At 39.5% G+C, this 15,443-nt stretch overlaps 1 protein-coding gene across 2 annotated transcripts; it reads left to right on the top strand.

The window, feature by feature from the left end:
- The first annotated feature begins 833 nt into the window (after nt 1–833).
- Nucleotides 834–13,262, top strand: LOC124137260 (centromere protein X-like). 2 transcript variants are annotated; one of them, XM_046503490.2, is made up of 7 exons: nt 834–913; nt 1,068–1,101; nt 1,928–1,979; nt 2,695–2,748; nt 3,912–3,943; nt 8,139–8,195; nt 12,954–13,262. In XM_046503490.2, exons 1-7 carry the CDS (start codon nt 849–851, stop codon nt 12,966–12,968), a joined length of 309 nt encoding a protein of 102 aa, XP_046359446.2. In that variant the 5' UTR covers nt 834–848; the 3' UTR covers nt 12,969–13,262. The 2 variants fall into 2 exon arrangements, with proteins under 2 accessions (XP_046359446.2, XP_046359447.2); XM_046503491.2 differs by lacking the exon at nt 2,695–2,748.
- The last annotated feature ends 2,181 nt before the right edge of the window (nt 13,263–15,443 follow it).

Here is a 15,443-nt window from a genome sequence, read left to right as displayed (position 1 = left end):
TTGTACAAGAGTGTCTGAGGGAGTATTCCTTTTAAAGTATCTATAAAACCAAAAATAAGAACAAAATTGGCATAAAGTGCAAGACAGGAAACATATTTGACCAAGTACGAATAAAATATATGACTAAAAAATGTTCAATGACTATCTATTTGCATTTTCTTAACTTAAAGTATGTTGTGTTGTGATCGCCTTGTGGTCTTCGGCGTGGCGCGCGAACGCTTTAACCACTAGGCTAGCCGACCGCCCCTCACTGCATCAGTGTTACAATGTAGAACAAATATGTTTTGCGGAGTTATGCCCCTTTTTGTTGCGAGTTGCTACTTTCTTTGATTGAACTTTGTCGTTGAGGACATGCAACTTTCTTTGACTTTACATTTCATCTCAATTTCTCAGCTGGTGGGATGTTTCAGAAAATCTCGCACAACTTTCTCTTTACAAAAAGTGAACTCTGGATCTTGTGGGATCTGTTAGTAAAGCGGTCCTTACCACAACCGGAAAACAACCCATTGCGCGCAATATATTATGTATAATTTAGTATAAAAACACAAAACATACATAATACATTATATGTAACATATAAATGATCTGAAAATAAACATAATACATTGTATGTAATATATGAATTATCTATAACATCAATGTATCTATATTAAACACACATCCACATTGGTTGTGGCGCATGAAGACATGATCGTTATTGAGAGTAAATCCGTACTGGTGGCGGTGCTTTGGTGAGATGGACGAGCGCCACCTGACGGCACTGTTCGGCTATTCGCACGACATCGCCCGTTGTATGGAGTTTGTCATAAATCATAAACTCCAAACAGCAACAGTGTTCCACTTAAGAAATGTTAGATGTAGCATGCGCTGTTACAGAGTGTGAAACATATCTTGACTGGCTCTTTCGAATCACGTACAAATATGTATTATTGCAGAAATAAATTCATTCCTGTCTATTAGGCTTTAATAAATATGTTCCATCAAAGTTATATATTGACGCGAGCGTTGCATATTTGAATGCGAAACAAAATTCAAGATTTACTGTTACATTGATTTTCTGTTTACAGAAAAATGGCGGGTAATGGCGCGGCTTTCAAGCAGGTGCGCGTCAACAATTCGATCTATATTTGATGAACATGATGAATGGCAATGTTACCAGCTTGTTACTCGCAGGGCTAAGTAGACAGCTAGTCATCAGTGTGCTATACCCTATTTATAAGACCCCAATATATCACTGTGCTAGTGATAGTTCCGTGATTGAAGCCAATTTTACATTTCATTCTTTTCATGCCCCTGATTACCTCAAACTCTTCTATAGAATCGAGGGATCTAAATCTGGGTAAGACTTCCCCCTGTATCCCCCCGCAAAGACATATATAACTAAAAGGATTCAGCGGCAATACATACACATACAACTCATGGGCGGATGTAGCTTTTTTGAAAAGGGGGTGCACAATTAACATCTATTTATTGTCTTTGGTGGTAATTTATACAGAAATAAAGCTTTTTTTCGAAATAAAAGGGTGGGTGCCCCCCCCCCTTCTCTGTATCCGCCCATGCAACTTTTGAAGGGGGGGAAATGGGCGGAAGTCTTTCCCATACGTCTCGGTGGCCTTGTCATTCCAATAATGTTAAGAATAAAATTAAAGATTATTGGTGTTCCAGAGACTCCTTTGATTCAAATACCCACTACTATTGCAGTTAACCTTAAGGATCCTCAGAAAAGAGTAGCCAAACAAATGTTTTTTTGTTATTGTTATTATTATTATTATTATTATTATTATTATTATCAGAGACCATATACCGATGGTCTCTGTTGTTGTTGTTGTTATTATCATCATCATTATCATAGCAAGTCTGGAAATTTGCACAAGATATCAGGCCTGCTGTTGTCATGTTTATATTGACATTATCATTTTATGTTTAGAAAACAGTGCAGACTATCCTCCAAAAGAATTTCAAAGATGAGAGGACAAAAGGTAGGTTTAGATATGTACTCCATTGTTGATTGTGAAGGAAAGCATTTAAGAAAGCATGAATGACATGGGCACATTTCAATATCTGCACTACATGAACAGTAATAAGACTGGGCATTAAATTTAATACTGTATTCGACGTAATAAGCGCCCCGCTCTGATAAGCACCCACAGCGATATTTGCTAATATATTGGCTAGTGAACAATCTCAATTAGCACCCCTTCCGATTGATCAATGTACACAAGACGTATTTATTCTTGTATAATACGTGTGTTAGATGCATCCTTAATTATGGGAAGTTAAATTCTGGAAAATTATATCTGTCGCATATAAACATTTCAGGCTGTCAGCATAAACCACAAAATTTACGATCTTTCAACTCTGTTGTTTTTCACCAAAATAATATTCTAAGAAGAGCCCCATATTTCTTATTTTGAGAGCGCCCTGGGCGCTTATCACGTCGAATACGGTATTATAATTCAAGTTCCAGCCCGACATGCAAAAAGCAGTCTCAGTTAGTGCTACGATATACAGGAGATAAAAAACTTGTAGCAAAAAGATGATTTCGTACGACTAGTTTCAGGAAATGGAATGCAGTGAGAATTCACTAAGTTTTTTTCTTCTCTTGCTTTCTCCATGTATCAGTTTTCATATGGACAGTTATTGTCGCGCTTCCTCAACATACTCGGTCAATTTGTTCCAATTGTTTTCCTTCAGTGAACTCGGATGCCCTTGTGCTGGTTGGGGAAGTTCTGCGAGTTTTTGTGGCAGGTAAATCATATTAAATTTAATGACTGACTTTATCCTGTCGGTCAGTAATACTAGGTTAGATAGCCTGAGACTAGTAAGTTTTGTTGACAATAAAAAAAATCCAGGGATGGTAGTCTTCAATAACTTTTAACATTTGAGGGCTAGTTTTTCATTTTTTAGCTTTATGATAAATCAATCTGGCAGTACCAGCCACAATATGATTTTTTCAGCAAAAATGGTCCTTCAATAACATACATTTATATCTGTTTGTTTGAATATATTATTGATTCATTAACCATTTAGTTTTAAGATATCGAAAGCCTATCAATCAGTGCCGGAAATGATGATAAATCAGATTGTCTCACTAGTAAGTGATGATAAATAAGATTATCTCACTTGTAAGTGATGATAAATAAGATTAACTCAATACTAAGTGAGACCCGTGAAGATCTGGTGTGAATAGGTCTTCAGCAACCCATGCTTGCTGTAAAAGGCAAGTATGCTTGTCGTAAGAGGCGTCTAACGGGATCGGTAGTTAGGCTCGCTGACTTGCCTGATACATGTCATGGTATCCCAATTGTGTGAATCAATGCTCATGATGTCAATCACTGGCTTGTCTGGTTCAGACTCGTTTATTTATGGACTGCCTTCATATAGCTTGAATATTGCAAACAAAACAAAAACCTTATGTTTACTAAAATACCATTATAGCTAAAATAGATAGAATTATCATTAAACCGCCCGCATGTTATCAGAAAGGAGCGGGCCACTGTAACTTGATAATGCCCTCATATTGCTTGACAGCGTGCCATTATCACACCCATTGTTAGGTGACGTCATAGTATAGGGATAGGTGACGTCACATTCCTTAGTGACGTCATCTGGTTTGTTCTATGCCGTTTCCTTATTTGTTAAAGTGGGTCAGTGGCATTTGTGTTGATTGCAATAAATGTTTCAAAACCGATATTGTTGTTCCTTTTTATTTGATAACAAATTCCATCCATTTTTGCTGTAATAACAGTAACGCTATTTTTCAGGGCATCATCATTTGCAGAAGCGCCCCGTCTTTTCAACTGCCCTCCTTCGTCGGGCAGTTAATGGAAGACTTCAGGCTTCTGCAAATGATAATGCCCTGAAAAACAGCATTACCCTTATAATAGTTTACACTCTCACTCTCTCTTCAGAAGCAGCCTCAAGGGCGGCAAGTCAGGCCAAGGTCAGTAGGGGTTTCCCATGGACACTTGAGCCACGGAGAATACACAATCACTACTATCATAATCGTGGCTAGTTATTCAAACATGCCAATCTTTCTTTTTTTCTTGTTGATGCATAAATTTTATTTACAATTGATCGCTTGTCATTAGTATCAATAGCATGGCTTGTCATGCTTATTATCCCCTGCTGAAACAGTGTTTTGCGGGAAATAAAAAAACAGGCTCTGTCCATCCGTCACATTTCATTTCCAGAAATGTATACACATCAGGCATGCACTGAACTGGATCCTTTTGCTTTTCACGAAGCTGTAGAATTACCTACCCTAATTAAGAACCCTACACCCATTTGAACCTAGGGGGCACAGGTGGCCCAATCGTCTAAGGTGCCGCGATTCGCTGTGCAGAGTTGCGTCCCTTGGGCACGCAAGAAACCTATGATTGCGGGTTCAAATGCTGGTTCGCCCCGATTATAATTCTAGGTTTGTCAGCGCCATACCCGTGCTCATGGGTTTCACCAAAGTAGTAAATGTCTGAGACCTTGCATCACTTCGGGCTTTCCTCCCACATTAAGCTGACACGCCGTGATATAACTGGAATAATGTTAAAAGCAGCGTTAAACCCAACTCACTCACTCATTTGAACCTAACTCATAAATTGTTCCATATTTCTTTATGAAACTTTACGTACACTTCAGACATGCTCTGAACTGATGCCTTTTGTGCTATTCAGGATTTTATTAACTGTTTTTGCATGTTCAAGGAAACAAGATGGACTTAGGTTTAAGTGAAGGTTGGGTTCTTTTCTGAAGCGTAATTCTTTTAGTGTACAATTTTTCTTTGTGAAACTGTATGACCATCCAACAAGTGCAGGGGTTCAAAAATACCATAGCCTGACGACAATGCCAAGTCAGGTTAAGACGTCGGGCGAGTAATGTAGTATTTTTGCATGCCAGTGGACAAGTAGAGCACACAAAATGAACTGGGTCAAGTTTCATGTGATCATGTTACGATATTTCATTGGCTAATATTTTGCTAGTGTCCCAGACTGGAGATCTTATTTGCATACAGTTACACAAGTCAACCAATGGGATTAATACACTTGGCTGTCAGGCAGGTCAACAACGATAACCAGGCTTGTTTCATTCATAAATCGTAGTAACACTTCCATATATGGCACATGCTTTTTGGAAATGGAATGACAGACAGTTGACTACTATTCTTGGAATTTGTAACATGAGATAGGTCTCGTGCCGACTTTTGAAGTTTCGTTAGTCCTAGCTTTGATGAAATACTTTATTTGAACACACCAGTCACCATCGAGGCTCCCAAGCTCTCAATTGGGAAAACTTTGTTGACACATAAGTCAAACTTCAACAAATATGACTTTTAATGAGTGAAAGTATGGCATTTGGGTATCTGATTCCCAGTTCTGTAGTTGTAACATTTTACTGAATTTAAATTTAATTTAGCTTGATTTTGGGCAAGTACATTTTAAAATAGGGCAAGTAAGAATGTTGGTCATACTTACCCTTGGTCAAGTAACATTTTTCATAAATTCCAAACCTGTGAAGTACTGAACAGCTGACTTTAATAACCAGGAGGTTGGTTTTTTTTAAATGTTCAAATATTTTCATTTCTGAGGCAGTAACCAGTTTAATATTTCTTGATGAAACCTATCAGATATCAAACATCATACAACCCTTTTGGGTTCCAGGTTAAAATAGATCTCTAACTGCCATCTATGCTTCCTTGAGAGGCAACTAAATGGATTAGTGGTCAGATTTGGTGACTTGGTTGGTTGTGACATCCTTGTACCCTGTCAGTGGGATGCTGCTAATAATGGAGCGTTTCTTCACAAAATAAGCAGACTGCCTCTGTGGTCTTGCGATAGTAGTAGTTCTAGCGATGTATAAGAGAAAGCCTTTCAAGTTTTAACAATTTCTTAAAGTTGTAGCTGTGGATAGCCAGTGTTAGATATTATGTTATGGGGTCATTGCCATGCAATACAGTTCAGATATAATGACCCTTGATAAATGTCTCTTGGTCACCAGGACTGCATGAGTTCTGAACACTGGCTCCCTTTAATTAGGAGATAAACATACTGTGTTTTTAATGTAGAGCTAGGTTACCTGTAGATTTAACCCCGCTAAATTGAATTTGGAACCAAACACGCAGCGTGAGGTTTCAAATGTTATATTTAGCGCGGTTAAATCTACAGGTAACCTAGCTCTACATTGAAAACACAGTATGTTTATCTCCATTCTACCATGACTAAATAAAACGCGAACTCTTTGGTGTTAGCAAATATACTGAGTGAAGCGGCATGGGTTGAGTTCAGTGTTTTGAGTGGGTTATCGATCTGAATTACGGAATCACCAAACAAAATATGGTGCTGTATATACTCAAGCAGTTTGTTTACACCGTTATACTTCACTCGAACATATGACAGGCATTGAAAGCATATAAGCACGGCAACTTGGTAAGCTAACATGAGGTGGGCATCCCTGAAGAAAACAAAGCAAGCTTTGCAAGGCTTTCGCTCTACATCGCGCGTCACCATTATGACGTCATATCGCTCATTGTGACGCAAAAAATATGACGTCACAGTCGTATATAGAAAAGCGCCAAAATTCCAAGCGCTCTGTTGTCTCCAAAACGTAAATACATTCCCTTTGTTGATTTCTGTCGTGTTTTTCTGCACGAAATGTATTGCCACGCATCCTTTGAATATTGTAGTAACCGCATCTGTGCATTTCGTAACCTGTAATTGTAGATATAATTATTTAAATATGCCTACCGACAATGACTGAAAATAGTACTAATCTGTGAATATTAGCTTCCGCAGTGATGCAGCCGTCAAACCAGCTGTTTCAATCAGAGGGGGTTTATTGTGATTTAATAGCCTCTGATTGACCAATCAGAATCGAGTAAATTCCAAATTCATGGTAGAATACAGAAGAATAAATACTCAGGCTGAACAGAAGGATGACAAATCATTGAAAAACATTGGCGAACGCACCACTTGTTAAGGTGTGGTGTTCTGGACAGCAGCACGTTGTGCACAGGTGGCATGCACAAATGTGTTGGGAGGTGAACTCTGTCCCTGGCCTTGTCACTTTATAGTCATGCTTGGTAGAAAGCAGCCACGTTGCCGATGGCTGCCTCTGACCAGAGACCATAAAATAGATTTAAATCTATTTTATGGTCTCTGCTCTGATAGTGTCAAATCAGGTCACAATTGTATTATTTGTAAAGTCAAATAAGGACTTTAATAAAACCAAATAAGGGTTTTTCATAGTCAAATAAGGACTAAAACATAGTCAAATAAGGACTAAAACATAGTCAAATAAGGACTAAAACATAGTCAAATAAGGACTAAAACATTGTCAAATAAGGACTAAAACATTGTCAAATAAAGACAAATCGTGGTAAGTAGTGATTTTAGCAATTGTTTCTGAAATCATGGGTTAGTTCAAATATGGTGTAAATTTGAATTTCAGTTATTAAACAGACATTAACTTTAAGTTTGTTGAGTTATTTTTAAGACTTCCACTGCGTATCACAGAGTAATGATCACTATCCAGTCCAATATTTTCCATCTGGTTCGTTATAAACACATATACACCATATATACAGCAAATGGCTTGGGCCAAAAAAACAGTTCATTATATCCGCCAGTTCGTTATAAGCGTGTTCGTTATAAACGTAGTTTACTGTATTTAATATTCAATTTGTTCTATTACATTCTAAAGTTTTAAAGTTTGGTACAAGAAAGGTTCAGAAACATAATTGTCCGATACTGGTCACCGTTCCATGGAAACAGTCACTGGATAAACACACTGAGTTGGGGGATAATCATGTGTTGGATAATCATGTGTTGAATACATAGTCATGTGTATATGTTTGAAATGTCTTCATAAAATTATGCCATTTTGGATTTTGCAAATTCATTGTCATAGTATTTCCATGTACAAAACAGTACATGTGATTATGAGGGGCGGTCGAGTAGCCTAGTGGTTAAAGCATTCGCTCATCACGCCGAAGACCAGGGTTCGATTCCCGACAAGGGTACAATGTGTGAAGACCATTTCTGGTGTTCCCCGCCGTGATATTGCAGGAATATTGCTAAAAGCGGCATAAAACCATACTCTCTCACTTATGATTATGACTTAACTTTATGAGCCTTCATTTTATTCAGAAAGATGCCTCAGACGAAGTGACAATTGATTACTTTGAGAAGATCCTGCCTCAGCTGGTAAGTGATGATAAATTAGACTGTGTCACTAGTAAGTGATGATAAATTAGACTGTGTCACTAGTAAGTGATGATAAAACAGACTGTCTCACTAGTAAGTGATGATAAATCAAATTGTCTCACTAATAAGTGATGATAAATTTAGATTGTCTCACTAGTAAGTGATGATAAATCAGATTGTCTCACCAATAAGTGATGGTTGGTTGGTTGGTTTGTTGTTTAACGCCGCACTCAGCAATATTCCAGCTATATGACGACAGTCTGTAAATAATCGAGTCTGGACCAGACAATCCAGTGATTGATATCATGAGCATCAATCCACGCAATTGGGATCGATGACATGTATCAACCAAGTCAGCGAGCCTGACCACCCGACCCCCTTAGTCGCCTTTTACGACAAGCATAGTCGCCTTTTACGGCAAGTATGGGTTTCTGAAGACCTATTCCACCCCGGAATCTTCACGGGTCCTAATAAGTGATGATAAATCAGACTGTCTCACTAGTAAGTGATGATAAATCAGATTGTTTCACTAGTTAGTGATGATAAATGAAATTGTCTCACTAGTCAGTGATGATAAATCAGATTGTCACTTGTAAGTGATAATAAATCAAATTGTCTCAGCTGGTAAGTGATGATAAATCAGATTGTCTCACTTGTAAGTGATGATAAATCAGATTGTCTCACTTGTAAGCGATGGTAAATCAGATTGTCTCACCAGTAAGTGATGATAAATCAGATTGTTTTCCTGGTAATTTATGATAAATCAAATTGTCTCTCTAGTCAATGATGATAAATCAGATTATCTCACTTGTAAGTGATGATAAATCAGATTGTCTCACTTGTAAGTGATGATAAATCAGATTGTCTCACCAGTAAGTGATGATAAATCAGATTGTTTTCCTGGTAATTTATGATAAATCAAATTGTCTCTCTAGTCAATGATGATAAATCAGATTATCTCACTTGTAAGTGATGATAAATCAGATTGTCTCACTTGTAAGTGATGATAAATCAGATTGTCTCACCAGTAAGTGATGATAAATCAGATTGTCTCATTTGTAAGTGATGATAAATCAGATTGTCTCACTTGTAGCTGATACTATATGCAGATCAGATTGTCTCAATAGTAACTAGTACCAGTAAGTTAATTCAGAAAAACATTCGTCCTATAAAACAATATCTGCTGAGGTTAGCCAGCTGACAGGTATGGGTTATAATGTGACGTCTATTGGTCTATCAGGTAGCTGGGTTCTTAATGCTCTCAATGCTACTGTTGTACTCATTTGACATCTACAAATGAAACAATAACTGTTTAACTGGTAGGCTTTTCGTATCATTTAAGTTACGTGTGAAATGCATAAATACTCAGCTTACAAAATATCAAAACTTTCAGTAGTTTATTTAAAACCTCAAAAAGAAAACATCACAAGTTAAGAAAGTATCGTCCAAATTTCCTGGCACATAACTACCAGAAACGGCCATTGTAGATTTTTGGCACTTCACGTTGAGCGGCATGCAGTCCGATATTTGCTTTATCATTTTATCATTTTTCACATTCAATCATAGTTTTTGTTACCACAAAAAAACGGTGTAGCTATTTCCGTAGAAAATGAAAATCTACTTAATTATGTGTACGTTCAATGGTGTACTTGATTTTATGTTATTGTTTGTAACTAAAAGACTCCAAATTCCTATGTTTTTATCAAAATGGATCATGTCAGTTGTGGTTGCCTTTATACTCAAGATTCGTATTGACAGAAAGTCTGTTTTGCTCGACAAACTACCCATTCGCCAGTGGGTCTTGGTGCACCTGATCGATCAGAAAAGCACCATTGTTCTTTCCACGTCATAACTCTTCCTTATATGGAATTGTTAACTATGCCATGTTCTTACTTCATCAAGGGTCGAACGACGAATTGCCTAGAAACAGGCTTTGCCCTTCATCTCTCTTTATCTCTCTGACGTCCTGCATAATGTGGTCTCTTAATGAGTAATCCTGCATTTCTACTGAATACTCAGCTAACTCTGTGTCTACATATTACCCTAGTCATATGGATAAGGTCAGGTGAGGTGAAATTGGGTTTAACGTCGCGTCCAAGATTATTGCACTTATATAGCGACGTGTGTGTGTGTGTGTGTGTGTGTGTTAGTCCGATTTATAGTGCTAGCACACTGAGATACCATGCCGCAGTTTAACATGAATACCCCACTCACACACAGTATACTGACTCCGAGCCGACCAGTCCTTGCTTTAACCCCTTAATGCCGACTGCCAGACAGGGTAACAACAAGTACTATCTTGGTATGACGCGGCCGGGGATCGAACCCCGGACCTTCCGCTTTCCAGGCGGATGCTCTACCACTAGACCATGGAGGCGGTCTCATATGGATAACAAAAGGTTATGACAGTATGTTTCGTTAGATACATAATACGTTTACAACTTTTGTGGAGTATATTTTGCAAACAATTCTAATACTTAACTAACTCTGTTAAGAATTATCCTGCCCACAATGACTTACTTATTAAGAGGTACGTCAAAAGCATGATCTCACCATCCGTCCATATAGACACGTACAGGCTTCTTCTCCTCCGACATGGCAGTATTCCGTCTCTTCGGGCCGACAGCAGGTGTGTTTGGGAGTGGTGGGCTAGCTGGAAGGATGCACAAGGCTGAGGTGTGCCGAGGTGATACTGACTTGTGTAAGCTTGATGTACAAGTCAGGTCATGTGTGTAGCTGTTCTTCTTCCAAATCAGATATTCTGGCCAGGCTTCAAGTCATTGATATGCTGATGTATGCTTTAGTTAGATATGAGAGCAGAACGTAACTTTATTGCATTTCCAGGTCATGTAGGAAGTACATGACTGAATAGATTACTTGAACGTGGCGCAACATGCATATACATGTATGTAGGTAGTACCGTATTCGACGTAATAAGCGCCCACGGCGATGTTTGCTAATACATGTATATTGACTTGTGAACAATCTGAATTGGCACCCCTTCCGATTGATCAATGTACACAAGACTTATCTTTTTGCATATAAAACGCACTCGTGTGTTATATGCACCCTTAATCATGGGCAAATAAATTCTGGAAAAATATATCTGTCGTCCATAAACATTTCAGCCTGTCAGCATAAACCACAAAATTTATCTTTCAACTCTGTTTTTTTCACCCAAATAATATTCTAATAAGAGTCCCCTATTTCCAATTTTGAGAGCGCCCTGGGCGCTTCTTACGTCAAATACGGTATTTAACAGAGGACTTACTGGTTTTCATAATAATTAAACAGAGAACACTAAACTTTCTTAAAATGATGGCTTTTCTACTGTTAAAGACGTTACTAACTATATAAGTATATAAATGCTGGTACTGACTTAAGATGTACAATAACCTGTGGGTATTGAAATGGGTACAATGTGAGACAGCATCATATTCATCAAGGAGACATGAACTGTATCTCCTCTCTGGCTGGGATACAGTTCCATCATCCAACCTCAAAGGGGAGGCGATGATTGTGGCACCTGGACCTGTGGTCCTGTGCACAGCGCACAGGTCACAAATCAGGTGAAGTTAAGCAACGTTGGTCTCAGAGAGTAGTTGGATGGGTGACCACGTTCAGCAGCTTGACTCCTGAGAGTTTCTAGGGCTTCGGTCCTGCCCCACACTGGTGTCTCCTTAGGCAAGTGCCCAGCAGTGAGTGGGTACCCGGTAGGATGAGATGGAAATATGGCTGTTAACCGTCTAGCGCCTCACAGGCAGCATGGGTTGTATACTCCCCAGGGAGATGAGAATGAAAATCAAGTGCTCACTGATCCATTGACCGGGGTAATAATAGTGTAGCGCTATGAGCATCCACTTTGTGAATGGAATCTGGTGCATTATAAATGCACTTATTGTTATTCTTAAAAAGTAATATAATTAATCCATCTATTTCCAGGTAAAATATGAAAACATGGTTCCAGCTTCAACTTGATTACATGACACTTTTTATTCTTTGTCATGACGTTTCAGAGCTGCTTCTTAATCCTCGTCATATTACATATAGCCATTGAATATTGTACTTCCAGTCTATTGTGTACTGCCTTTGTACCGTATTTTCTTGAGTGTAGTGCACACTTTTTCCCCAAAAGACACAGCTGTGTAGAGTGAGTAAGTGAGTGAGAATGGTTTAACATTGCTTTTTGCAATATTCCAGCAATATTCCAGCAATATTCCAGCAATATCACGGCGGGGGACACCAGAAATGGGTTTCACACATTGTACCCATGTTGGGATTCGAACCCGGGTCTTCGGCGTGACAAGAGAACACTTTAACCACTAGGCTACCCGACCGCCCCCACAGCTGTGTAGCAGGGGGTGCACATTCTACACGCCATAATGAGTTTTGATTATATTTTTTTCCCTCAACACAAAGACATTACCGTGAGCACATAACACCAAAAATACCATGTCAACAAATCCGTACTGGAGTACACAATGTAATTTTGTAATTACACTGTCTGGTTATAAAAAGTGTTCATTGTATATCTGGTCTTATGTTTGTAACTTATTTCATTAAGTTTATTCAAAATTCCTTATAATATTGTTTTAATTAATTTCAGCTACTTGGGTGCACACGATACTCAAGAAAATATGGTAATTGTTGTGCAGTAATTTGTATTGATGAAGTTATTTCCTTGTACATAATTAAACACCTTTATACTGTTACAAAGCAAGATTCAGTTGTAAGAGTTCTGCATCTTTGTATTCACAGATGCTGGACATGTGACGTAGACAGTAAGGAGGCAGCCAGTGAAGTTACCATGGTTACCAAGTCTGATCAGCGTTTGCCAGAAGAATGCAGGGCATGCTCACAAAGACATGTCACGAATACTTACACTGTAACATTTATAATACAAGTGATGAAAATTATGGTTTTCAGTTTTCAGTATGCATACCGTAGTTACAGTTGAGAAGGGACAAATTCCCATGTGTCGTTATTTATTCTTATTAAAAGTTTGTACAGTTTGTATCAGCTGTGGTGTCTTACTTTTAGTAAATAAAAAAAACATTTTATATGATCCTTGAAATTGTCATTCTCTTTTTCACTGTTGATGCCAGCTCCCGAGGAGGAAGCACTACCCATCAGGGAAGCTAGCCTGTTGGTTAGGATACAGACTCAAGGGAAGCTAGCCTGTTGGTTAGGATACAGACTCAAGGGAAGCTAGCCTGTTGGTTAGGATACAGACTCAAGAGAAGCTATCCTGTTGGTTAGGATACAGACTCATGGGAAGCTAGCCTGTTAGGATACAGACTCAAGGGAAGCTAGCCTGTTGGTTAGGATACAGACTCAAAGGAAGCTGGCCTGTAAGGATACAGACTCAAGGGAAGAAAGCATGTTAGGATACAGACTCAAGGGAAGCTAGCCTGTTGGTTAGGATACAGACTCAAGGGAAGCTAGCCTGTTGGTTAGGATACAGACTCATGGGAAGCTAGCCTGTTGGTTAGGATACAGACTCAAGAGAAGCTAGCCTGTTGGTTAGGATACAGACTCAAAGGAAGCTGGCCTGTAAGGATACAGACTCAAGGGAAGAAAGCATGTTAGGATACAGACTCAAGGGAAGCTAGCCTGTTGGTTAGGATACAGACTCAAGGGAAGCTAGCCTGTTGGTTAGGATACAGACTCAAAGGAAGCTAGCCTGTAAGGATACAGACTCAAGGGAAGAAAGCATGTTAGGATACAGACTCAAGGGAAGCTAGCCTGTTGGTTAGGATACAGACTCAAGGGAAGCTAGCCTGTTGGTTAGGATACAGACTCAAAGGAAGCTAGCCTGTAAGGATACGGACTCAAGGGAAGAAAGCATGTTAGGATACAGACTCAAGGGAAGCTAGCCTGTTAGTTTGGATACAGACTCAAGGGAAGCCAGCCTGTTAGTTAGGATACAGACTCAAGGGAAGCCGGCCTGTTGGTTAGGATACAGACTCAAGGGAAGCTAGCCTGTTTGTTAGGATACAGACTCAAGGGAAGCTAGCCTGTTGGTTAGGATACAGACTCAAGGGAAGCTAGCCTGTTGGTTAGGATACAGACTCAAGAGAGGCTAGCCTGTTAGTTTGGATACAAACTCATGGGAAGCTAGCCTGTTGGTTAGGATACAGACTCAAGAGAGGCTAGCCTGTTAGTTTGGATACAGACTCAAGGGAAGCTAGCCTGTTAGGATACAGACTCAAAGGAAGCTAGCCTGTTGGTTAGGATACAGACTCAAGGGAAGCCAGCCTGTTGGTTAGGATACAGACTCAAGGGAAGCTAGCCTGTTAGTTAGGATACAGACTCATGGGAAGCTAGCCTGTTGGTTAGGATACAGACTCAAGGGAAGCTAGCCTGTTAGTTAGGATACAGACTCATGGGAAGCTAGCCTGTTGGTTAGGATACAGACTCAAGGGAAGCTAGCCTGTTAGTTAGGATACAGACTCAAGGGAAGCTAGCCGGTTGGTTAGGATACAGACTCATGGGAAGATAGCCTGTTGGTTAGGATACAGACTCATGGGAAGCTAGCCTGTTAGGATACAGACTCAAGGGAAGCTAGCCTGTTAGGATACAGACTCATGGGAAGCTAGCCTGTTGGTTAGGATACAGACTCAAGGGAAGCTAGCCTGTTTGTTAGGATACAGACTCAAGGGAAGCTAGCCTGTTGGTGAGGATACAGACTCAAGGGAAGCTAGCCTGTAAGGATACAGACTCAAGGGAAGCTAGCCTGTTGGTTAGGATACAGACTCATGGGAAGCTAGCCTGTTGGTTAGGATACAGACTCAAGGGAAGCTAGCCTGTTTGTTAGGATACAGACTCAAGGGAAGCTAGCCTGTTGGTTAGGATACAGACTCAAGGGAAACTAGCCTGTAAGGATACAGACTCAAGGGAAGCTAGCCTGTTGGTTAGGATACAGACTCAAGGGAAGCTAGCCTGTTGGTTAGGATACAGATTCTTTGGAAGCTGGCCTGTTGGTTAGGATACAGACTCATGGGAAGCTAGCCTGTTAGTTGGGATACAGACTCAAGGGAAGCTAGCCTGTTGGTCAGTGCATAGCTGTACAGTTAGTTAGGATACGGACTCCAGGAAGCTAGCCTGTTAGTTAGCTGCGCGAGACACGTTTATCTACAGCTTGTCATTATAAAGATGTTGAATGCGGGCGTTAAACAAACATGAAAGACTAAAAGACAGAACGTATACAGTTGGACACATACAATATACTACTCAAAAAGATGTTAA

This window comes from Haliotis rufescens, unplaced genomic scaffold, assembly GCF_023055435.1.
Source record: "Haliotis rufescens isolate VD_foot unplaced genomic scaffold, xgHalRufe1.0.p SCAF_11, whole genome shotgun sequence".
Classification (NCBI taxonomy): Eukaryota; Metazoa; Mollusca; class Gastropoda; order Lepetellida; family Haliotidae; genus Haliotis; species Haliotis rufescens.
This window is presented reverse-complemented; position numbering and strand designations above follow the sequence as displayed.

Coding starts and splice junctions, on each gene's coding strand:
- LOC124137260 (XM_046503490.2), top strand. CDS start 849: ATGTTAGATGTAGCATGCGCTGTTACAGAGTGTGAAACATATCTTGAC. Junction 914..1,067: donor GACTGGCTCTTTCGAATCAC/GTACAAATATGT, acceptor TTCTGTTTACAG/AAAAATGGCGGGTAATGGCG. Junction 2,749..3,911: donor TCTGCGAGTTTTTGTGGCAG/GTAAATCATATT, acceptor CTCTCTCTTCAG/AAGCAGCCTCAAGGGCGGCA.